Source organism: Pelodiscus sinensis, chromosome 6 (assembly GCF_052426305.1).
Source record: "Pelodiscus sinensis isolate ZL-2025 chromosome 6, ASM5242630v1, whole genome shotgun sequence".
In the NCBI taxonomy this organism is placed as follows: domain Eukaryota; kingdom Metazoa; phylum Chordata; order Testudines; family Trionychidae; genus Pelodiscus; species Pelodiscus sinensis.
Genome location: NC_143057.1, coordinates 132,095,001 through 132,120,272, shown reverse-complemented (window position 1 = coordinate 132,120,272; position 25,272 = coordinate 132,095,001). Strand labels below are relative to the sequence as shown.

General features: G+C 53.9%; 1 protein-coding gene across 8 annotated transcripts in view; it reads left to right on the top strand.

Annotated features, from left to right (window-relative positions):
- Positions 1-25,272, top strand: part of CA9 (carbonic anhydrase 9) — a 101,039-nt gene that overhangs the window by 24,898 nt on the left and 50,869 nt on the right. For 3 of the 8 annotated variants that reach the window (XM_075914753.2, XM_075914751.2, XM_089779528.1), the window contains exons 2-8: positions 5,949-5,978; positions 9,748-9,918; positions 12,871-13,013; positions 14,121-14,213; positions 14,552-14,618; positions 16,867-17,024; positions 17,259-17,400. In XM_075914753.2, the coding sequence (XP_075770868.1) occupies positions 5,949-5,978; positions 9,748-9,918; positions 12,871-13,013; positions 14,121-14,213; positions 14,552-14,618; positions 16,867-17,024; positions 17,259-17,400 (804 nt within the window). Of the gene's footprint in view, positions 1-5,066; positions 5,694-5,948; positions 5,979-9,540; positions 9,635-9,747; positions 9,919-12,870; positions 13,014-14,120; positions 14,214-14,551; positions 14,619-16,866; positions 17,025-17,258; positions 17,401-22,270; positions 22,343-25,272 lie in introns of those variants that run through there. The other 5 variants (XM_075914747.2, XM_075914749.2, XM_075914748.2 and 2 more) reach the window with 4 other exon arrangements.

The window sequence follows — 25,272 nt, the reverse complement described above, 5'->3', positions numbered from 1 at the left end:
GGTGCAGGTGCCAGGGGATTCTGGGGGTGAAGCAGAAGTGCAGACACCTGCAGGGGAGGGACCAGCACCAGAGGAGAGAGGCAGGGCAGGTGTGCAGAGGGAGGTGTTAGAAGAGGGGATGAGGAAGGGTAGCTCACACGATCAGAGTGTGGCTACTGGAGGAGTGGGCACAGGGGGGAGAGAAGGGCTGGTGGAGGAGGGCAGGTCTCAGGAAGGCTGAGGGCAGTGAGAAGGGCAGGAGTCAGGACAGCAGAAGAGGATGAGGGGTTGGGGGGGCAGCAAGGACCTGGGGAGCTGATGGACAAGCGAAGGAGACAGCAGCAGAGGGGAAAAGTTAGAGGTTCATAAGATATTTATTAACTAGCCAATTAGCCCGTCATAAAACAGGATTTTCAGGTCTTCTCTCCTGAGCTCTCTCACTTTGTCTCTCTCTCTCTTCACAACACAAAATTTATTGTGCTCATGGGAGGAAACTCTTAGAGGGAACACTTCCCCCAACCTCTCTGCCCCCGAGTTAATGTGACACCCATTGGGTTAATGCAATTGCAAGATAGTTGCATGAAGGGGAGTTGGTGGGGGCCAAACTAATCCCTATTGGTAGGAGGATGGTGGGAAAAGTCTTTGGGGGGGTCACATGACACCTTTTACTTCAGGTCATGTGTCCATATTGCCCAGAAAGTGTTACCTCCAGAGGCGTGGCTAATGGAGGCCAGGGGGTGTGGCTAATGGGGGTCAAAGAGTACATTTAAAAAAAATTCTTTGGGTGCACACCCTAATGAAAAGTGCTGCGCATGCCTATGATTTCAGTATAGCTAAAATGGCACCAGACTGTGGCCATACTTACAGGCTGGGGGGGGCTCTGTTCTGGAAAGCAGTGATGCTGGAAATGATGTGGGGACACTGGTGAAGAATCAGCTGAAAATGAGTGACCAGTGCACTGCTGTAGGCAAAAGGATTAGCAGAGAGCTCATTAGGTACATTGGAGGGCAGGGATCGGGTCCAGAGACAGATTGGAGGATTGGGCTAAAAGAAATCTGACGAGGTTCAACAAGGACAAGTGCAGAGTCCTGCCCTTGGGAGAAAAGAATCCCAAGCATTGGTACAGGCTGGGGGCCGACTGGCTAAGGAGCAGTTCTGCAGAAAAGGCCCTGGGGGTTACAGTGGATGAGAAGCTGGATAGGAGTCAACAGGGGGCCCTTGTAGCCAAGAAGACTAATGGCAGATTAGGTGCATTAGGAGGAGCATTGCCAGCAGATCTAGAGAAGTGATTATTCCCCTTCATTTGGCCCTGGTGAAGCCACATCTTGGCTATGTCTACACTGAAGGCTTCTTGCACAAGAACTGTTTTGCGCAAGAGTGCATCCACACGGCCATGTGCTTTTGTGCAAGAGCATCCATGGCAGTGTGGACGCTCTCTTGAGCAAGAAAGCTCCGATGGCCATTTTAGACATAGGGATTTCTTGCGCAAGAAAACCCTGTTGCCTGTCCACACTGCCTTCTTGCGCAAGTGCGTCTGTCCCAGGGAAGATAATGGAGCAGGTAATTAAGGAAATCATATGCAAACACTTGGAAGGTAATAAAGTGATAGGGAATAGCCAGCATGGGTTTGTGAAGAACAAGTCATGCCAAACTAATCTGATAGCTTTCTTTGATAGGATAACGAGCCTTGTGGATAAGGGAGAAGCGGTGGATGTCATATACCTAGACTTTAGTAAGGCATTTGATACGGTCTCACATGATATTCTTATTGATAAACTAGGCAAATATAACTTAGATAGGGCCACGCTAAGGTGGGTGCATAATTGGCTGGATAACCGTAGTCAGAGAGTTGTTGTTAACGGTTCTAAATCCTGCTGGAAAGGGATAACAAGTGGAGTTCCTCAAGGGTCTGTTTTGGGACCCATACTGTTCAATATCTTCATCAATGATGTAGATATTGGGATAGAGAGTACGCTTATTAAGTTTGCAGATGATACCAAACTGGGTGGGGTTGCGACTTCTTTGGAGGATAGGGACATAATTCAAAATGACCTTAGCAAGTTAGAGAAATGGTCAGAGGTAAACAGGATGAGGTTTAATAAAGAGAAATGCAAAGTGCTCCACTTAGGAAGGACCAATCAGTTCCATACATACAAGATGGGAAGCGACTGTCTAGGAAGGAGCATGGCGGAAAGGGATCTAGGGGTCATAGTGGACCACAAGTTGAATATGAGTCAACAGTGTGATGCTGTTGCAAAAAAAGCAAATATGATTCTAGGTTGTATCAACAGGTGTGTTGTAAGCAAAACTCGTGAAATCATTCTGCCGCTCTACTCTGCACTAGTTAGGCCTCAGCTGGAGTACTGTGTCCAGTTCTGGGCACCACATTTCAAGAAAGATGTGGAGAAATTGGAAAGGGTACAGAGAAGAGCGACAAGAATGATTAAAGGTTTAGAGAACGTGACCTATGAAGCCAGGCTTCATGAACTGGGCTTGTTTAGTTTGGAAAAAAGAAGATTAAGGGGGGACATGAGAGCGGTTTTCAAATATCTAAAAGGGTGTCACAAGGAGGAAGGCGAAAATTTGTTCCTCTTGGTTTCTGAGGACAGGACAAGGAGTAATGGGCTTAAAGTGCAGCAGGGGAGGTTTAGATTGGACATTAGGAAAAAATTCCTAACTGTCAGGGTGGTCAAATATTGGAATAAATTGCCAAGGGAGGTGGTGGAATCTCCCTCTCTGGAGATATTTAAGAACAGTTTAGATAGACATCTGTCAGGGATGGTGTAGACGGAGCTTGATCCTGCCTTGAGGGCGGGGGGCTGGACTCGATGACCTCTCGAGGTCCCTTCCAGTCCTATGATTCTATGATTCTATGATTCTTAGTGCTCTTGCACAAGAGGGCTTATTCCTCATGGGGACAGGAATAATTCTTGCTCAAGAAGCCCTCTGTTCCGACACTTTACTACAAATGTACTTGCACAAGAACGCACGTACACTGTAGACATAGCTCCGCAAGTTTTTGCACAAGAACCCTGCAAGTGTAGACAGCCTCACTGCTAGCTTAGCTGAGAAGGTGAAGGGGTGACATGGTTACTCTGTGGGTCCCCTGGCAGATAACAGATATGTAATCTGGGGTTTTCAGGCTAGCAGAGAAAGGTCCGTGGCAGGAGACTGAAGCTAGATATATTCGGACTGGAACGGGAACGAAGTTCAAGTGTGAATAATTAGTCATTGGAACAGTCTACCAAGGAGTGTGGGGGCGGTGGATTCTCCATCTCTGACCGTTTTAAAGTGAGCATGGGGTGTTGTCTAACTGACTCGCTCTGGGAATTATTCCGGGGAAATCCCCTGGCCTGCAGGGACGCCTGGGGGGGATGTGCACAGGGAGGGCCCCACAGCTGCCCATCGCTGTCCTATCCATAGGATGGTTTGATGCGGTTGCCCTAGGCTCTGTGCTTAGGGGGACCCCTGCAGCTGCCCCAATCACCCTATAAATGGAATAGTCCCCCCTACTCAGGTTAACCCGTGAGCAGGGGTTAGCGCCCCCACTCACCACAGCAGCAGGAGTCTTGGGGAAGCGGGAGTCACAGCAGCCTGCCCACGCTGAGGCTAGAGCACTGTGCTTCCTGCCCCTGCGCCAAATCAGAGCAGCCGGGCTGGCCTGGGAGATGATGGTGGAGCAGAGCAGGCTGCTGCGTAGCTCCGCATCCCTGCAGCTGTGCCAGGCTCCCAGTAATCCCCCAGGCTGCATCCCTCGAGGGACAGGACTTGGGGAGGGGTGCAATGGGAGAGAGGGGGTGGGATGAGGCAGGGCGGAGCAAGGGCTGAACTGAGGGAAGGATACGGACAGCCCCACCCTCCGAGGGATGCAGGGACTCACATGCCCACGGCTGTGCGTGGGCCAGACTGTGGAATTGCTGGGGCCATAGATGGCCCACGGGCCATGACTTGAGCCCCTTGGACTAGATAATTCAGTGGTCCTGTCTGGCCTCAGACTGTATGAATTGAGCAAGGGAGGGGTTAGTGTGACGCTCGGGGCTGCTAGTCAGCAAGCAAACTGCAAGTTCTGCTGAACGTTCTCTCCACGTTAGCCACGCCACTTGTGGGCACCCGTGCTGGTGGGCTCTTGTACGCAGTGCGCTTCCCTGTCATGCTGAGGTTTAATTTCCAGGAAAGCACAGGGCCCTGTTTGACATGGGCATCTGCTGCTTTCCCACCCCATTTGACGTGGAGCCATGTACATCTCTGCTGTGCGTTGGTCCTCGAGCAGGGGCGGGCAAAATATGGCCAGCATGCCAAGCCTCCAGATCCGGCCCTTGTCACAGTGGGAGCCTCTGCTGGGCTCCCTGCCCCTGCATGCTGCTGAGACAAGCTTGCTGCCATGCCCATGTACTTCCGTGAGTGCTGCAAGCCTGAGGGGAGGGGAGAAGAGGCGTGTGTGCTGCCCATAGGCATGCGCAGGGGGTGATCTGAAGCTTATCCCTGAAATAAGAACAGCTGTACAAGATAAGAATTTGCTTGTAACAAGTTTTTAAGTGAATTAGAAGTAGCTATGCATTTTCTATTCATTTTAATTAAGTAACTTACTTTGATCTGTCTGTTTTCACTTGCAAACATTTAAATCCTAATTTTTGCACTTAATAAAACACTTGTTTCTTATCAGGCCCAATGTAAATCGTTGCTATCTGGGGAAGAGCAACCACTGTGCATATCTCTCTTTCACTGATAAAGAGAACTAACCTTATGAGCTTTCCACATGTAAAACTTTTACACAAATAAATTTATTTGGGGTTTTGATCCCTTTTGGAGGTTGGTTTCCCAGGTGCTGTGCCCTAGAACTGAGTTCTTCTAGAGCTGAAGAGGGTCAGTGTCTGCATTGTTCTGCTGTGGGCTGACAACCCCAACTCTGGGGGAGACCAGAGGCTCTGGTCCAACAGGACAGGGTCGTGGGTAGCCCCAGAGAGCAAAAAGGTGACCATCAGTGGCATGATCAGCACACCAGGGAATAATCCTAAGGGGACTTCTGTGACTACATCCTGGCACACCACTATGGCCGTTCTTATGTTCTTAATCCACTCTGGGAGGTTGTTCCAGTGCTTAAGGGCTGTTACCAATTGTGCGTCATTTCTGTTTGATTGTGTTTGGTTTTAACTTGTAGCTGTTGGTTCTTGTTTTGACTTTCCCAGCTAGATTCAAGAAACCTTTAGTACCAGGTATTTTTCTCCCCAGAAAGGTCCTTGTATGCTGTAATCAGATCACTTCTCTCTTCATTTTGATAAGTTAAAGAGATGGAGTGCCTTACCACTTTCAGATTAAAGCATTTTTTCAGCCCTCATGCTATTTTTGAGGCTCTTGTCTGCACCCTTTATAATTTTTCAACAGATTTTTAAAAATGTGGACAACAGAACTGACTGGTCTTGCCAATGCTGTATACACAAGTAAAACCACCTGCCTAGCCTACTTTCCTGTTTATATGCCCCAGAGCTCATGATCTGGAGTTTCTGCAGCTACTTCTCATTAGGAATGCAAGGGAAAGTGTAGCCTTCCTACTAAGCTATATGTCTTCAGTCCTTACTCGTCAAGCGCACTGGCCCGGAAGAGGGCAAGAGGAGACGGAGCTGCTTTGGTGCTAGCTGGGCACACAGCGGAGCATTTACACAACGTCTTGGTGCTGGCACACTGCCATTTCATCTGGCTCCAGTCCTTGAAAAATGGTAACAGTTTCCAGAATGTTCCGGATGCTTTATGTTGGGCTGAGTGAGCAGGAGAGAGACCCTCCAAAAGGGCCTTTCTCAGCGTGCGTCCTGCCACCTCTCACCTGAGCAAGGGAGGGGGAAGGGTGAGAAACTGGGAGCCAGTGTGGGGCAGTCCAGCTGGGCCTGGGCGGGGATTGGAGGACTGCCTGGAACTGGTTTGTTTGCTGCCAGCAAACAGCCTCCACTCATGTTCTCTCTCTCTCTCTTTTCAAGGTCCTGGCCACGGTCCCTGGAGCTATGCAGGTAAATATCCTGTGGTTACTCTTACCCTTTCATATCACACAGCGGGCCTTGGGCCTGTGCCAGCAGGGTTAATTATTACAGGGCTGCCTTGCTCACTCCCATGCGCTGCTGTGCCTGGCCCATGTTCAGCAGCAGAGGTGGGGTCTGGGACCAACCCCCAGATGGCTCACAAGAATTTCTGGGGTGAGGTAGAGCTCATCAGATTCCAGTAGCACGGGGTGACCCTCTCAGATGTTGTTCTTGGCTCCTCCCTGTCCGTCCGTCTCGGGTTCCCAAGGCTTAAAGGTTCATTCATTCACTGAGCGGCAAATCACTAACCTCTGGAGTCGCTGGAAGCAGAGCCCTGTGTTCACACAGACCTGGGGTTGCTCCCACTGTAGGAACGTCGACCCCTGGCTCGGAAACACGTCGTCTCTTTTCTTTCAGTACAGCACAGAACTGTGTTGGGCTAAGGCTACGGGGGCATTTGGCACAGGGCTGAGCTGTGGCCCCTGTAGCGCTAAGTATGGCCAGTTTGTGGTGATCAGTCGGGAATAATTGTGTGAAAGCATCTGGGGCTCTGTGAAAGGCAAACAGCTGCAAAGAGCGGTGGGGGGCAGATGTGACAAGGAATCCCATAGCACCAGAACTGGATGGTATCTCGCGAGGTCATCCCTTCCAGTCCCCTGCCTTGTGTGGGGCAAGCAGCTTAGAGTGAGATCCAGGGGAGGAGGGTCCTCTTAAAATAAGAAATAAGGGATCTTTCGGAAAAGGCTTTATTTTCCGAAAGATCCCCGTCTAGACTGGCGCTTTTTTCTGGCAAAGCTCCGAGCTGGAAAAAAGCGGCAGCCATGTTTATGCAAATGAAGTGGGGGGGAGTTAAATCCCCACTTCATTTGCAATTGCGATGTGTCTAATTTGCATCCCTTTTACGGAAAAGGGATGCGGTCTAGACACAGCCTGCAGGTACATGCCCAGAAAGGGCATAGATATGGGAGAGCATGTGTGTGAAGCAGCCAATCAGGATAAGCACCAGGGGAGAAATGTTCAGGATGGATAGCGAGGGAGAACCAGTCTCTCCCTTGTGCTCACTGCAGACCACAGTTCCTGGGTATTCATCCTAAACTGCTCCCCTAGCTTCTTAATGTGAGTCACACCCTAAGCAGAAGAACCATGTAAACCGTCCCATGGGCCCATCCTACCCAATGTCCATCCCTAACTACATCTCTTCATGCTCTGCCTGCATCAGACCCCTCTCGTGCCCACCCTGGATGCTCACTCAGAAAGTCTCTTAACACAAAGCTCAGCTTCCACCCTCCATGCACATCCTACCCTGCTTCCTGGGGCTTGTGCTGAACATCTCTCCGCCATCCGCCCCAAACTGCTCTGCTCTTCCCTGGCTGCCCATTGCAAAGCCCTGTCCAAGCGCTCCCCTAAATGAGTCCCAGGTATTCCACCCTACACCAGTGGTTCTCCAGCTGCAGTCCACAGATGTCTTGCAGGTGAGCCAAGGCTCGAGCTCAGCTCCCCTCCCTCCCCCAGCAGCAGGGAGCCCACAATGGCCCTGCAGCCTCTGCCTCCCACGAGGTTGGAGCATCAGCGTCAGCTCCCCACTGGGGGGAGGGGAGAGCCCTGAGCCTCCCTGCTGAATCTGGCTTGCGGGGAAGAAGAGGAGCCAGAAGCGGCTCCGTGCACTGCCACTCCCCCTCCCTTGGTGGGGGGAACAGCAGCACACGGACGAGATGTCTAGAGACTTTCCCCACTGATCCCATTGGCTGTGACTGGGACATGGTGCTGGGAGTGAAAGGGGGGGGCATGCAAAGGCAGGTAAGTGTCTTCCCTTCCCCTCCCCTCATGCCCAGACCCCTTGCCCCCCACCCCTCAACACATCCCCTCTGCTGAGACCCCGCCCCCCCATCCCGCTCCTATACCCTCCCTTGCTCCTGCACCCAGGGCTGGCTCAAGCCATTCCTGTACCCCAGGCAGCGGGTGCGCAATGCATGTGCGGCTCTGCCCCCAGGCGCATGGTGCATGCATGGCCCTGCCCCCCGGTGCGCTGCGCACCTTGCAGCTACAATCGGGCACGCGGTACCTGATGGCAGCTCTAAAGGGCTCCACACAGCCCCTGGCCCCAGGTGTGCAGCGCCTGATGGCAGCTCTAAGGGGTGCCTCATGGCCAGGCATGCGGGGCTCCTTACAGCTGCCATCAGGCGCCCCCCATAGGTCAGTGCCCCGGGCAGCTGCCCGGCTAGCCTCCCTCTTAATCTGGCCCTGCCTGCCCCCCAGCCAGACTCCTATTCTTACCCTGCTCCCGCACCCTGCCCCCCCAGCCAGACACCCTACTCCCAGCCTGATCCTACAGCCTCCCTTACTCCTGCGTTCTCCCTGCTGGCCAAACACCCTGCCCACAGCCTGCTCCTGCACCCTACCCCCCCCGCCCGCTGTGACATAGAGGGGGTGCTGTCTGTTTCTGTAACCCTGTGTCCATTCTGACGTTGCATTCACCATTTGTCTTATGGGTTATATGTGACACTACTGTCGTGTGCTGCTCTGTAGTCATGCTGTGTGTGTGCGCGCCTCAGTTTCCCCAGGCCCTGCCACACTAGCTGCATGAGGAGGGCGAGGCTGGATTTGACTCACTGGGGAAGTATGTTCAGTCTGTCACCTCCTCTCAGGATGGGCTAATGATTCTCCCGGGCTCGTTGTCCCTCGCAAGGCTGCATCTGGAATCAGTAGCAGAATTGAAGACAAGATGGAGACGGCCTCATGGCATCTTATATCCATCCCTGGTATCTCCCAAGCTGGAGTGGGTCACATGGCCCAGTGGCCTATCCTTGTGTCCCATGGCAGCAGCCATGATATTGGCAGGTTTGCAGCTGTATCCCTCAGGTGTGTACTGGGCACCTTGGGAGCCATTGTCCCTGGAGCCTCGCCAATTAGCTTAGTCATTGGCCAATTGCTCTTTACAACAGGCAGGGTAGAGCCCACTGCTCTGTCTCGGCAGAGAACATGCCCAGTATAAGCACAGAGTCCACAGTCGTAACTCCACACTCAGCTCGCATACAAGTACATGAGTAGCAGACACAGAATCAGTAGAACACAAGTGTTCATTTGACACCTCACATGGCCCCTTTGTACAGACTTTGCCCCCCCCCCCCCCCCCCGGCACAGCAGTGAGCTGGCTGCTCCCTTTAAAATTCAGTAACATGACACAGGTCTGGCTGCAAATCATCTTCTCGCCACTTGTCCAGCACGCCTTAAAACAGATGTGCCCAGCAGTGTGCCGAGCCCTGCCCTGTGACAGCTGCTCAGCGATGCCAGCAGGGGTGGTGGCCGTCACTTCTGGCTGGCGGAGCAGGCTCGGCCATTAGCAGCTCAGACAGGAGCAGTGCTGTGCCTGCAAGGCGTCTGAGCAACCCTGGAGGGAGCTAGAGCCGGGCAGCAGCCCCCCAAAGCACTGTGGCCAGGGCAGGAGTCATGAGGCGGGGCAAGAGGCTGTCTCCCTCCCCCATGCTCTGGGGTGGAATTCAGGGGGTATCAGTGATTGGACTGGGTGGGAGTAAGCACACTGCTCTGCACCCAGGCCCACTCAGTGGCTAGCACAATCCCGGCGGCACTTGGCAAGAGGAAATGGCAGCGTGTGTCGTTTCCCTGCAGGCCTCTGACATCCCCATCCTGTGAGTGCTGCATGCAGGGTCTCCATGAGCCCTCCCCATCCTTCCTGCCCATGCCTTCCCCGGCAGCTCCCTGCTGCCATGGGCGCGCTGACCTGCCGCTCTTCCCCACGCAGACGTGGCCCAGTGGGCGTCGATGTTCCCAGACTGCGGCGGGCAGATGCAGTCTCCCATCAACATTGACACCAGTTCCACAAGCGTCAGCCTGGAGCTGCAGCCCGTTGAGCTAGCTGGTTACAGACTGGACCCTCGCGAGCAGCTCAGGCTAGAGAACAACGGACACACAGGTCAGTGCCAGGGGCTGAGCAATGTGTGCGGGGCTCATGGCGCGTGCGCACCTCACAGGATGTGCAGAGGGGGGGAGGTAGAGCCATTTCTCATAGCTTCGTCACGGGGAACACTAGGGAGCAGAGCAGGAGGAGCTGTGGGATGCAGGACAGGGCACTGGCTGTGTGGGGAGCTACTGGCTGCCCCAGCCCCTGCCTCTCCCAGCAGGGGGTGCTATGGGGCAGGTCAGGTTGTTGGGGAGCTCTCAGCTATTCCCATTCCTTACCTCTCCCAGTAGGAGGCACTGTAGGGGGCAGGGAAGGAGCCCTGGCTGGGGATGAGGGTGCTTTTGTCTGTTCCAGTCCACAGTGTCTCCCTGCAGGGGGGCTGTGGAGCGCAGGGCAGGTGTGCTGGCTTTGGGGGAGCTCTCGGTTTTACAGGCTCAATCTCCCCAGCAGGCCCCAGCAAAGGTGGCAAGCACGGGTAAGCTCTGGGTGCACTGTTTTGTTCTTGGCTGCCTACTAAAGGTTTCAGAGACGCCTGGGGTACATCTACACTACATGGCTCCATCGACGGAGCCATGTAGATGTGGTTATTGGGCAAAGGGAAATGAAGCGGCGATTTAAATGATCGCGGCTTCATTTAAATTTCCATGGCTGCCACGCTGAGCCGACAAACAGCTGATCAGCGCGCCAGTCTGGACGCTCCTCTGCCAACATCAAAGCCCTTTGTCGGCAGCCCCGGTAAACCTCATCCCACGAGGAATAACGGGGCTGCTGACAAAGGGCTTTGATGTCGGCAGGGGAGCATCCAGACTAGCTCGCTGAGCCGACAAACAGCTGATCAGCTGTTTGTCGGCTCAACGCGGCAGCCATGTAAATTTAAATGAAGCGGCGATTATTTAAATCGCCGCTTCATTTCCCTTTGCCTACAACCCTCATCTACATGGCTCCCTCGATGGAGCCATGTAGTCTAGACACAGCCCTGGAGTCCAAGGCCACAAGGGGCCAGCGTATCCCTAGTCCGAGCTGCAGTGTGGCACAGGCCCCTGCACCGAATCTCAGCACTTGTGTTTGGCTCCAGCCAGGCAGCCATGCGTGAAGATGTGCACGAGACATGGAGCCCCATGCTGCTTCTAGCACTGTGTGCCAGGCGTTGTGCCGGAGGCTGGGAATGAGTGTCAGGGAGGGATCAAGTGAGGATTCCCTGTTGTGTTCCCTCTCTCTGGAGCACCGGCATTGGCCGCTGTGGGCAGACCGGGTACTGGGCTGGAGGGCCCATTGGCAGCGGCGGATTTAGGGCAGGGCGAGCGGGGCGGCTGCCCCAGGCCCCGCGCTTCCCGAGGCCCCCTGCATGCGCCGTGTCAAAGGAGGAGCCTTGCAAAATTTTGCTGCCCGGGGCCCCGCGGTGCTGCCCTGGGCCTCGCGGCGCTCTCATCCGCCCCTGCCCATTGGTCTGACCCAGTCTGGCCATTCTATGTTCTTAGCTCTTATGAGTTAATCTCCAGTCAACAAGGCTTCCGAATTTGTGCCTCATTTCTAATTTTAATACATGTGGGTTCAGATTCCAGCCATTGGTTCTTGGTCTGCCGTTCTCTGTTAGAGTAAAAGGCCCTTTGAACCTGGCATTTTCTTCCCAAGAAAGAACTTGGACTAGGGTGACGAGGTAAATAAGGATTTGTTTAGCCAGGGGCATACAGGAAAATTAATCCAAATAAGTTCAACATATGAATGTAAAGTGGGTTAGTTAAACTGCATTGAACTCCTGTGGATTTTCGCCTACTCAGAATTAAAGTGATCTTAATGCAGTTTTGCTTAGTTCACTTTAATTCTGATTCAGTGTCCACACGGGTTTCTTGGGGCTTCACTCATCTACTGTAAACGTTCGTTTGGACGGAGTTTCCTGGGAGTTCATGTGCTGTAGCCAAACCCTGCACTGTGAGCAAGGTGGCTCTTTGATTGAAGAGATCCAGGTCTCTCAAGGAGACATTTGCTGCGCCAATCGGCTAGTTTCTGCAGCGCTTTCTTCATCCTCTAGTTTTCAACATGGACCCTGGGACTGGATGCAGGCACAGGCTCCCCAATGCCATATACGGGGTAAAAGCACCTCCCTGCTCCGCCCCCATTCAGACATCCACGGACCACATTAACCCCTGTTGAGTCTGTGTCAGAGTCGCTGCTTCCCGGACGTGGCTCCCAGTCTGAGTGGAGCCGGGATTTCTTGTTCCTTGGCGTTTGGCCGCATTAACGCACGTTTGGGCCCAGCTCACCAATCGATCCACATTGGCTGTCCCACTCCGCCAGGCTGCGCCCCCAGCAGCGACTTACTGGCTGTGTTAATGAAACTGTCGACTAGTGTCCCTGAAGAACCCCACTAGCAACCCCGTGCGGAATGAGGATCCCCATTGGCAGCTGCTTTGTGAGAGCTGTCGGTTTCCAGCACGTTAGCTATTTTACATGCTCCTTTCGGCCTGGGGCCCCTGCGGGGCTGTGAGCAGGTACTGGGGGGGCGCCAAGCAGGGCCAGAGCTAGACTCACTGGGGCCCAAGGCGGAAAGCCAAGCCCCACCATGTAAGGCTGAAGCTGGGCCCCTGAAAGCCTGAGCAACTTAGCTCCATGAGGCCCTGGGCAATCGCCCTGCTTCCCCCACCCCCACAGGTGGGCCATGGTGTTTCTCTAGCACATTGGGGCGGGCTCAGAAAGAGACCCCTGTACAGGGCGAAGGGGTGCTGCACGGTACTGTCAAACACTATTCCCAGTACCTTACACTGGGCCGTCCCCTCTCACAGCCAAACTCCTTAGTGGGCTTGGTCCTGCTCTGGGCAGGGGCCTGGCCTCAATGACCTCCTGAGGTCTCTGCCCGCCCTGGGGTTCTGGGGTTCTAACCCCGTCCCCGAATGAGATCAGCTCGCCATAGCACGCCTCCCCCTGGTGCCAGCCCATCTCTGCCCGTTCACTCCCTCGCTCCTGCAGTTGTCCTCGAGCTGCCAAGCTCTCTGACTATTGCCAGCGGCTACCCCCAGGAGTACAGAGCGTCACAGCTGCACCTGCACTGGGGTTCTCCGGAGGGGCCTGGCTCAGAACACACTGTGGATGGACGCCGCTATGATGGGGAGGTAAAGATCCGTCCGGGACTTTCCTGGACTTTCCCCAGCTGTGCCTGGTACTGGCTGTGCTCATGTCAGTCCTACGCGGTCTGGCTGTTTCCACCTGGGATGTGGCATCCCCAGCTCACAGGCAACCCATTGGGGGCTGCCCCTTTGGCCTCGGCAGGATGCTCCAGCCATGGTCTCTGCTCTCGGCTCAGTCCTCTGAGAGCGCAGCTCCAGTGCCCGGTGCCAGGGGCCCGAGGAAACGAGCGCCTGGAATACAAGAGAGGTGACCCCTCCCCCACGGACGGGCCATTGTGCCAGCAGGATGGGGGTGGGGTGAGACTGGCCTGGAGCCAGGCACCGGGACACAGCGTGGAGGGCATGGATAAACACACCACTGTGGCCAGGCTAAACAATCATACAGCTCTGCAGCCAGCTAGCCCCGAGGCTGACCAGGTGCTGGGGCACAGAGATCTCACCCCCACCTAGGCCCAGGGCCCCCATTCAAACTGCCCCAGGAGGGGACCAGCCCCCAGCTGTCCCAGGGGACCCAAGACCCAAGGAGGGGTCAAGGCAATGCTCCCCAGTGCAGGCTGCACTGCACTTGCAGCTAGTTTAATCTGTTCTGCTGGCATGCGAGGGCAGGGGTGTTCGTGGGGGGAGCTCTCTGTGCCCGCCTCTCTGGCACCAGCCCAGAGCGACGGGCTATTTGTGTTAGACACAGAGGTGCCTGCTGCCTGAGGCTGGTTCCTAACAGGTTTTACCCACCTGCCTCTGCCACCAGGGCCCAGTGCATGAGGGAGGGCAGGCGCTGGGCCAGGCTGCCAGCACGCTGCTGTCCCAGATACAGAGGCACCAGGGAGATGCCCTTGAGACCTGAGCCATGTTCAGAACGTGGGGGGAGGCTGGTGGCAGTGTAGCCTCATTCAGGGTGGGCTCTACAGCATGCTCGGATCACTGTAAACACTTCAGGGTGCTCCCCTGGGGGGCTCTGGCCAGGGGACCAAGCTCCAGGCACTGCTAATGGAGAGGAGCCAGACCTAGGTGTCGCCCACGGGGACTGGGGCAGGACGGTCCAGCCCTCACCCATGGCACAGTGGGGCCTCAGAGGGTTCTGTGCTTTGATTCCAGCTCCATGTGGTTTATTACAACCCCAGCTACCAGAGCATCAAGGAAGCAATGAGGCAGCCTGGTGGCCTAGCAGTGCTGGCAGCTTTCCTGCAGGTGATACCAATGGGGCGTCGCTGGCTGGGTGTGGCCGGGGAGGCGCGAATGGAGAGGGCATAGGCAGTGCTGGAGTGGCGGGGAACAGGGCCAACGGAACGAGAAACGCTCCACTCGCCGGGCTGTGCCCGCTCGGACACAGGGACGCCACGTTTGCTGCGCCAGGCCAATGCAGAACTAGGAAGTGCCCCGGCCTCAGGCAGTGCCAGTGGGGAGCGGGGGGACTGGCCAGGGCAGTCAGGGAGGTGACAGGTTTCTCTGCTGTTGGTCTGTGTCTGGAATGACCCCCCTGCCTGCCCTCGGGCCTGTGCTCTCACACCTGCTAGTCTCTGTTTCAGGTTGGGCCCGAGGACAATGAGCACTATCAGCCTCTGCTTGAGCAGCTGCCTGAGGTCCAAGAGAAAGGTAAAGCCCCATTGCCGGCAGTGCCAGTGAGGGGATACAGATGCCATGTCTCCATGGGGGCAGCAAGCAAGCCACTGTGTGTGGAGAGGCCTGTGCATGCCAGACAGAGACAGACAGGCACCGAGTGGCTAGCTCAGCAAAGGCCTTTCAGGGATTCCCTGCTCAGCACTTGCATGCCTGGTCTCTTCCCTCTCTGCACTTGCTCCATTGACATGGCTTCCTTAGCGCCTTAGGCTTGTTCATTTAGGGCTTGTCCAGACTGGGTAAGCCGGGGGAGGGCTTTGTGCTTCTGCAGTTCAGCTGGGGTGTGTTCCCACGGGCTGGGCAGTGACAGTTCAGCATCTCGGGCTGGTGGCTCAGGGGGATGTGCTGCCCATGCTCCCGCTGCTGTTGTCCAGATTTGGATCCCATAGGCCAGTGCTGCTCATGATTTGTGTTGTAGCTGTGCTCTAGTCTATGGAGCCGTGCTACTCTAGAGCGTGCTGTCTCCACGCTAGTCTGTTGAAATCACTGCCCTGCATGGTACTGGATCAGCTCTAGTTCACGGAGCGGTGTTGTTCTAGAGCATAATGTCTTCACGCTAGTCTGTTGAAATCACTGCCCTGCACGGTGCTGGATCAGCTCTAGTCCACGGAACGGTGTTGTTCTAGAGCATAATGTCTCCATGCTAGTCTGTTGAAATCACTGCCCTGCGCAGTACTGGATCAGCTCTAGTCCACAGAGCGGTGTTGCTCTAGAGCATGCTGTCTCCACACTAGTCTGTTGAAATCACTGCCCTGCACGGTGCTGGATCAGCTCTAGTCCATGGAGCGGTGTTGCTCTAGAGCGTGCTGTCTCCGCACTAGTCTGTTGAAATCACTGCCCTGCACGGTGCTGGATCAGCTCTAGTCCACAGAGCGGTGTTGCTCTAGAGCGTGCTGTCTCCGCACTAGTCTGTTGAAATCACTGCCCTGCACGGTGCTGGATCAGCTCTAGTCCACAGAGCGGTGTTGCTCTAGAGCGTGCTGTCTCCGCACTAGTCTGTTGAAATCACTGCCCTGCACGGTGCTGGATCAGCTCTAGTCCATGGAGAGGTGTTGCTCTAGAGCGTGCTGTCTCCGCACTAGTCTGTTGAAATCACTGCCCTGCACGGTGCTGGATCAGCTCTAGTCCATGGAGAGGTGTTGCTCTAGAGCGTGCTGTCTCCGCACTAGTCTGTTGAAATCACTGCCCTGCACGGTGCTGGATCAGCTCTAGTCCATGGAGAGGTGTTGCTCTAGAGCGTGCTGTCTCCGCACTAGTCTGTTGAAATCACTGCCCTGCACGGTGCTGGATCGGCTCTAGTCCATGGAGAGGTGTTGCTCTAGAGCAGGGGTCTCCAAACTTTTCAGCCCGAGGGCCGCATTAACTATCAAACAGCAGTTCGGGGGCCGACTACACACTTGAGGTCCAAATAAAAAACAATCAAAACATGGATGTTGTTTTTAATTATTTATTTAATATTATTTTATTCAGTTATTATTTAATAACACATTCATACACTACACATGAACACCTGTATTAGTGTGAATGGTGAAATTGTTTCCTGGATGCCAAAATAGCAGACATTTCTGGCTTTAGATTTGTTGTCCCTAACATCAACAGTGACCTGAGATTATCATCGGACAAGTTTGTTCTCAAATTGTTCTTCACGTATTTCATTCTTGAAAATGTTTGTTCACACAGGTATGTTGTTCCAAAGATTGAAAGGTGCCTTGATGCAAAAGTTTTGACATTAGGAAAGTCTTCCTTGGGCAAAAACTGGTAAAAACCCACCAGTCCTATTTTGAACTTGTCCCTAAGGAGGTCATTTGCTTGCAACTCAATGACTTCCAGCTGCAGTTCATCTGGGCAACTGGCCACATCTGCTTCAAATGGGTTTTGAAACAATCTCACTTCTTCTGCCTTTGAATCCAAAAAGGTCTCCACGGGCCGGATGAGAGGGCCTCGCGGGCTGCATCCGGCCCCCGGGCCGTAGTTTGGAGACCCCTGCTCTAGAGCATGCTGTCTCCACACTAGTCTGTTGAAATCACTGCCCTGCACGGTGCTGGATCAGCTCTAGTCCATGGAGAGGTGTTGCTCTAGAGCGTGCTGTCTCCACACTAGTCTGTTGAAATCACTGCCCTGCATGGTGCTGGATCAGCTCTACTCCTCCAGAGCATACTGTCTCTGTTCTCCACCCTGCAGACATGCTGCTCTAGAACACCAGCAGTATTTTTTTTCTTTGCAGGCAAGAAAACAACTGTGGATGGATTCGATATTAAAGGGTTGCTGCCCACCAGCCTAAGCCGCTATTACCGCTACAGTGGCTCTCTGACCACCCCTCCCTGCTACCAGACTGTGAACTGGACTGTCTTCAACCAGACAGTGCTGCTGTCCCAGAAGCAGGTCCGTCAGGGGGGTGAGGGCCTGCCTATTCTCTTGCGTGAGGTGGGCTGGCTGCAGGTGGCTTTGCCAGGCCTGTCACTTGGGGAGCTGCAAGCCAGCACTGGCACCAGGCTGGGGAGGCCCATGGGACGCCAGAGACACCCCGAGTCCAGCCCCCTTGCACAAGGACACTGAGTGCTGCAGTCTCAAATCGCCCAGCATGACTTAGTGACTCCTCGCAATCTTCCTCTGCAGATCTCGCTGCTGGAGACCACGCTGCAGGGGGACCACGAGGAGCTTCTGCAGAACAACTTCCGGCCGACCCAGAGCCTGCATGGACGCAAAGTCCTGGCAAGTTTCCAGGCAGCCCTCAGCCCGAGGCAGGCCCCGATCCCTGGTAAGGAGGAGTGGGACAGGGCTGGGCATGCCACTGACACACAGACAGGACAGGCAAAGCAGGGCAGAACCAAGACACGGGTGCTACTGAAGGGAAACCGCGTGTGAGCAGGTGCCAGCGAGTGGCTGGGCCTCACCCCTCACCTGACCTGTGGGGGCTCCGTGGGCAGAGGCAGCTTGGTTTCCATGGCCTGCGGGGGTCTCTGCAGGGGTCTCCAGGGGTCTCTGCGTATCCCCAGCCCTGCTAGCCAACGCCAGACTGGAGCTGCTGGAGAGCCAGGCTCTTTGAGACCTCCAGAATAACTCTCCAGGATTGTTGGTGTCTCCTGCTTCTGAGCCTGGCTAAGCCCAGCAGTGCAGGGAGCACACGCTCTGCCCCACGTCAGAAAGGGCCTGGTCAGTTCAGCGTCTTTGAGCCCTTCCCTGGGACGCCCCTGCCTGCCGAGGGGCATTTGTGATCTAGGAAAGCCCCACTCATCAAGCACGCTGGCGGGCCAAGCAGGTGTGCCAAGCCCCTAGGTGTCTGGCTCCTTGCTCACAGACAAAGCCACCGCTTGCATGATACAGCCGGTGTGCACCAGGCGATAGCACGGCCACTAACTGCCTGTGAAACTGCGGTGCATAAATATTTGCCTGGCAGAGCCCCACAATTTGTCACAAAGTCCCAGTGGTCTAAGTCTCAGTTCAGGCTCCGCCTATAGACTGTGTCTACATTGGCAAGATTTTGCGCAAATACTTTTAATGCTACAGTTTTTGCATTAAAGTATTTGCACTGGCATGTGCCTTTGTGCAAGAGATGTGCTTTTGTGCAAAAGCATCCGTGCCAGTGTGGACGCTCTCTTGCACAAGAAAGCTCTCATGGCCATTTTAGCCATCGGGCTTTCTTGCGCAAGAAATTCCTGTTGCCTGTCTACACTGGCCTCTTGCACAAGAACAGTTGCACAAGAGGGCTTATTCCTGAGTGGGAGCATCATCGTGCTTGTGCAAGAAGCACTGATTTCACACATTAGAACGTCAGTGTTCTTGCACAAGAACTCCCCGCCAGTGTAGACAGGCAGCATGTGTTTGCGCAAAAGCAGGCGCTTTTGCACAAAATCATGTCAATGTAGACACAGCCGTAGAGTAGACAATCCACCCACAACCAAGGCACGTGTGCTGGTGGATGTGCCAGAGCTGTGGCATGGTGAGGGTGAGGGAAGCCTTGGCAAATCGCCGTCACCGAGACCGCCCTTACAACTCATGCAGTGCAGGTGCGGGTGGGTTTACAGGCGAACTAGTGCAGGCCACTGTGGAAAGGGGGGTGGGTCCCATGCTATGGGCTCAGCAAGCCCCAGGTATGTTGAGCCAACTGCTATCCAACAGGAAGGAGGAACCAGACTGGCTGGAGAAGAACCTGTCCCTGCCCCTGCCCTTGCCCTATAGACACCTTGTTTTGGGAGCAATCTCGGCCTGTCTGTATTGGGACAGACCTAACAAACACAGTTCCCTGAAGCAGCAAGGAGGGGAAGGTCTGGGCTCTCATCCACAGGGAGTGGAATAGTGCAAACTGTTCCACGGCGTAGGAAAGCTGGGAAGTCTGGCTCAGGCAGGAGATCTTCCATGAGCTAAAAACAAAAAAGGAGACCTATAAACAGTGGAAACTAGGTCAAGTTACAAAGGATGAATTCAAATTCAAACAAATATCAAAATTAGAAAAGCCCAGGCATAAAATGAGCTCAGATTAGCTACAGATCCATAAACGGTAACAAGAAAACAATCCACAAATACATCAGAAGTAAGAGGAAACCAAGGACAGGGTAGCATTGTTATTCAATGAAGACGGAGAAAACAGTTCCAGAAAATATGGAAATAGCAGACGTGCTTACTGAATTCTTCGTTTCAGTTTTCACCAAGAAGGTGATTGTACTCCTAGCATAGGAAATGCCAGTGAAAATGATCAAAAGTTAAAATAAGAAAAGAACAAGTTACAATTACTTAGACAAGTTAGGACAATCCAGGAAACTACAGACCAGTCAGCTTGACTTCTGTACCAGTAAAGAGAATGGAGCACATAATTAAGGAATCCATTTGCAAACATTTACAAGATAAGAGGATGATAAGTAATGGCATGGATTTGTAAAGAACAAATTATGTCAGACCAACCTCATATCTTTCTTTGATTGGATAATAAGCCTTGTAGATAAGCAGGAAGTGGTAGATGTGGTATACCTAAAAGTTATCATTTATTAAGTCTTGCATGAGCTTCTCATTAATAAATTAGGGAAATAAAACCTAGATGGGGCTACTATAAGGTGGGTGCATAGCTGGTTGAATAACAGTGCTCAGAGAGTAGTTATCAGTGGTTCACAGCCATGCTAGACAAGCATAATTAGAAGGGTTCTGCAAGGATTAGTTCTGAGGCTGGTTCTGTTCAATATCTTCATCAGTGATTTGGCTAATGACATAGAGAGGACGCTTATAAAGTTTGCAGATGATACCAAGCTGGGAGGGGTTGCAAGTGCTTTGGAAGATAGGGTCAGAATTCAAAATGACCTGGAGAAATGGTCTGAGGTAAACGGGATGAAGTTTAATAAGGACAAATGCAAAGTGCTCCACTTAGGAAGGAACACTCAGTTTCACACACACAGAATGGGAAGTGATTGTCTAGGAGGAGTCCTGCAGAATGGGATCTGGGGGTCATAGTGGACCACAAGCTAAATATGAGTCAACAGTGTGACGCTGTTGGGGGGAAAATCCACAATCATGAGTCTGGGCTGCATTTGCAGGAGTGTTGTGAGTAAGACACGAGAAGTCATTCTTCCGCTCTACTCTGTGCTGATTAGGCTTCTGTGGGTGTATTGTGTCCATTTCTGGGCACCACATTTCAGGAAGGATGTGGACAAAATTGGAGAAACACATGGGCACAGTGAAAGTGGTTCGGCTTCCAGACACTGGCCAGAGCTTGGCTGCTGCCTAGGGAAATGGCGGAGGATGTTGGACAGCAACCCTGCAGCTCTGTACCCACCAGGTGCTTGTTGGGTTGGGGGTTGTCTCCAGCTCCCTGTGCCTGTGCCCTGGTGCTCCTTGTGATGCCCGTGGCACATGGTATCTTGGGGACTGATGGTTAGCACAGGACAGTGTGGGCGCTGCGGGACCCGATGCCCTGGCCGGGCTTGCTCTGCTCACTTTGCTGTAAGTGCTGAGTCCCACCCTGCAGCGAGTGCTGACGCCGCGAGGGCTCCTTGCTTGGCTGCGGCATCCCTGAGTCAGGGCTCTGAGGTGGAGCTCACGCAGCTCCCTGCAGGTCTGAGCTGGCACCAGGTGCTGCATGCACCTGCAGATAGCTCTGGCTCCCAGAAATGAAAGGCCCCTGCAGGCCAGAGGGGGTTAGGGGGAGGAAGGTGCCATTTGCTGCAGGGTTCAGGGCTTTCTGTGCAACAGCCTGCAGTGGAGCATGACTCCTCCGGGCAGACTGGGCCCCGGGTCCTCAACTGGAGCCAGGCCCCTGTCTCCACCTCCCAGTGCTGCAGGTGGTGCTGAGGGGCGCAGTCCCCAAGGAGGCAATGAGAAGAAGCTCAGCCAAGGCTCAGTGAGCGTGCTGCCTTTCATGGGTGGTGGGTGCAGCTGGGACTGAGGGAGACAGGCCCCCCAGCTCGCCCTACAGCCCCGCCCCCTCTGCTGAGACCCTGCCCCCAGCCCAGGGAAGGGACGAGCACACACGCCCCAGCCTCCCTGGAAGCAGTGGGGAGGAGAGAGACCATGTAGCCCCAGCCAGCTCGAGCCTCCCCAGACCCTGGAGCAATGGAAAGGGAGGTGGCCATGCAGCCCAAGCTGGCCCAAGCCTCCCCCTCCCCGGAGCAGCAGGGAGGCAGGAGGCCGCATGGCTCCAGCCTCCCCCTCCCCGGAGCAGCAGGGAGACAGGAGGCCGCATGGCTCCAGTCTCCCCCTCCCCGGAGCAGCAGGGAGGCAGGAGGCCGCATGGCTCCAGTCTCCCCCTCCCCGGAGCAGCAGGGAGGCAGGAGGCCGCATGGCTCCAGTCTCACCGACCCGGAGCAGCAGGGAGGCAGGAGGCCGCATGGCTCCAGTCTCACCGACCCGGAGCAGCAGGGAGGCAGGAGGCCGCATGGCTCCAGTCTCACCGACCCGGAGCAGCAGGGAGGCAGGAGGCCGCATGGCTCCAGTCTCACTGACCCGGAGACGCAGGAAGGCAGGAAACCACATGACTCCAGTCTCATTGACCCGGAGCACCAGGGAGGCAGGAGGCCGCATGGATCCAGTCTCACTGACCCGGAGCAGCAGGGAGACAGGAGGCCGCATGGCTCCAGTCTCCCCCTCCCCAGAGCAGCAGGGAGACAGGAGGCCGTATGGCTCCAGTCTCGCCAACCCGGAGCAGCAGGGAGGCAGGAGGCCACATGGACCTACAGCGACCCGGACCTACAGCGGGTGCTCTGGGGGCAGAGTGTGGGTGGGGCCAGGCTGGCAGTTTGGGACGGCAGAGCCTTCCCCGCCGAAGCCACCGGAGGCCCCTCTTATGCCCCCGCCCCTAATCCAGCCCTTGCCCCTTTCGTCAGAGCTCCAGGCAGAGCAGAATGCTGGGATGAGCCCAGAGCAGCCTGCAGAGGGTCTAGGGCGGGCCTGGCACGGCCGCAGGAGGGTAGACGCAGCGGGTCTCTGGGCTGCGTACGAGAGGAGTGGGAAGAGCAGCCTTCAAGCGTTGTGAACGTTTTGGGTTGTGGGTGAGGGGCCAGGTGTGGGCTTTTCCTGGCGTCACTGCAGGTGCTCCAGGGGAGCTGCTGAGTAAACCCGGGCTGGGGGCATAGCCAGAGGGCTGGTCATGGGGTGCTGGGAGGCCCCTGGATTCTGCATGTTTGAGTCCCTGTGTCTCACCACAGACGGCGGGGCCCCCCCAGTGACGCCTGCCCCTGACGGCAACACAGAAAGCCCTGACGGAGCTCCCGGAGCAGGTACGGCTCCCCTGGTGGCTTTCTTATCCCTTGGGGGCTGCACCTGGTCCCCCTCCATGTGTCCTGCCCAAATCACTTCAGCCAGCACAGGGGAAGGGTCTGTCTTGGCTGCGCACAGCCAGAGCCTCTCCAGGGGCTTTGGGCTGCGAGGACGCTGGACTCCCAGAGGCTACTTGGCCTACTTCTCCTGGTGTCTGGGTGGGTGCTCCCAAGGGGCAGGGGCCCCGGGCTGTTTCTGTATGGGGGAGATCATAGAATAATAGGACTGGAAGGGACTTAAAGAGGTCATCGAGTCCAGCCCCCTGCCCTCAAGACAGGACCAAGCTCCGTCTACACCATCCCTGACAGATGTCTATCTAACCTGTTCTAAACCTCCCTTGCTGCACTTTAAGCCCATTACTCCTTGTCCTGTCCTCAGAAACCAAGAGGAACAAATTTTCTCCTTCCTCCTTGTGACACCCTTTTAGATATTTGAAAACCGCTATCATGTCCCCCCTTAATCTTCTTTTTTCCAAACTAAACAAGCCCAGTTCATGAAGCCTGGCTTCATAGGTCATGTTCTCTAGACCTTTAATCATTCTTGTCGCTCTTCTCTGTACCCTTTCCAATTTCTCCACATCTTTCTTGAAATGTGGCGCCCAGAACTGGACACAGTACTCCAGCTGAGGCCTAACTAGTGCAGAGTAGAGCGGCAGAATGACTTCACGAGTTTTGCTTACAACACACCTATTGATACAACCTAGAATCATATTTGCTTTTTTTGCAACAGCATCACACTGTTGACTCATATTCAACTTGTGGTCCACTATGACCCCTAGATCCCTTTCCGCCATGCTCCTTCCTAGACAGTCGCTTCCCATCTTGTATGTATGGAACTGATTGTTCCTTCCTAAGTGGAACACTTTGCATTTCTCTTTATTAAACCTCATCCTGTTCACCCCTGACCATTTCTCTAACTTGCTAAGGTCATTTTGAATTATGTCCCTATCCTCCAAAGAAGTCGCAACCCCACCCAGTTTGGTATCATCTGCAAACTTACTAAGCGTACTCTCTATCCCAATATCTACATCATTGATGAAGATATTGAACAGTACGGGTCCCAAAACAGACCCTTGCGGAACTCCACTTGTTATCCCTTTCCAGCAGGATTTAGAACCGTTAACAACAACTCTCTGACTACGGTTATCCAGCCAATTATGCACCCACCTTATCGTGGCCCTATCTAAGTTATCTTTGCCTAGTTTATCAATAAGAATATCATGCGAGACCGTATCAAATGCCTTACTAAAGTCTAGGTATATGACATCCACCGCTTCTCCCTTATCCACAAGGCTCGTTATCCTATCAAAGAAAGCTATAAGATTAGTTTGGCATGACTTGTTCTTCACAAACCCATGCTGGCTATTCCCTATCACTTTATTACCTTCCAAGTGTTTGCATATGATTTCCTTAATTACCTGCTCCATTATCTTCCCTGGGACAGACGTTAAACTGACCGGTCTGTAGTTTCCTGGGTTGTTCTTATTCCCCTTTTTATAGATGGGCACAATATTTGCCCTTTTCCAGTCTTCTGGAATCTCCCCTGTCTGCCATGATTTTTCAAAGATCATAGCTAAAGGCTCAGCTACCTCCTCTATCAGTTCCTTGAGTATCCTGGGATGCATTTCATCAGGACCTGGTAACTTGCTGACATCTAACTTTCCTAAGTGATTTTTAACTTGTTCTTTGTGTATCCTGTCTTCTAAACTTACCCTCTCTCTGGTTGTATTCACTATGTTAGGCACACCTCCAGACTTCTCGGTGAAGACCGAAACAAAGAAGTCATTGAGCATCTCCGCCATTTCCAAGTTTCCTGTTACTGCTTCTCCCTCCTCACTAAGCAGTGGGCCTACCCTGTCCTTGGTCTTCCTCTTGCTTTTAATGTATTTATAAAAGGTCTTCTTGTTTCCCTTTATGCCTGTAGCTAGTTTGATCTCATTTTGTGCCTTTGCCTTTCTAATCTTGCCCCTGCATTCCCGTGTTGCTTGCCTATAATTCATCCTTTGTTATTTGTCCTAGTTTCCATTTTTTATACGACTCCTTTTTTATTTTGAGATCATGCAAGATCTCCTTGTTAAGCCAAGCTGGTCTTTTGCCATATTTTCTATCTTTCCTACACAGCGGAATTGTTTGCTTTTGGGCCCTTAACAATGTCTCTTTGAAATACTTCCAACTCTCCTCAGTTGTTTTTCCCTTCAGTCTTGCTTCCCATGGGACCTTACCTACAAGTTCTCTGAGCTTATCAAAATCTGCCTTCCTGAAATCCATTACCTCAATTGTGCTGGTCTCCCTTCTACCTTTCCTTAAGATAGAAGGGTCCTACAGGGACTGGTTCTTGGACTTACGTTATTTACATTTTTATCAATGCCCTGGAAGAAAATGTACAGTCATCATAGATGCAGACTTGGTGCTGAGTGGTAAACGAGGGAGCGGCCAGCTCACTGACACAGGGGTCCGGGTTGCTTGGAAACAAGTTGGGTTTGAATGTGGCCAGTTACATGTCTGAGGCCAGACAAACTGCGGGGCCAAGACGCCCGCCAGTCTGTCCTGGCCAGGAGACGACTCACTCCTGGGACCCAGCGGCGTGGGAAAAGCCTTGGCATGACTGTGATTGGTGGAGCATCAGCTGAACATGAGGGCCAGGGCACTGCTGTGGCCCAAAGGGCTGATAAGGTCCTGGGGGCATTAGCAGGAACCCTGACTAGGTGCCACAAGGTTATGTTCGCACTGTAGGTGGCACTGGTACCACCGCTGCTGGAATTGTCTGTCTGGCTCTGAGGCCCACGCCCGCCGGCTGGAGCGAAATGGGGGGGGGATTGAGGTGCCGGGGCATGATCGACCAATTGGAACCTGTCACCCTGTGCTGGACTCCAGGAGCTCGGACGTTTGAG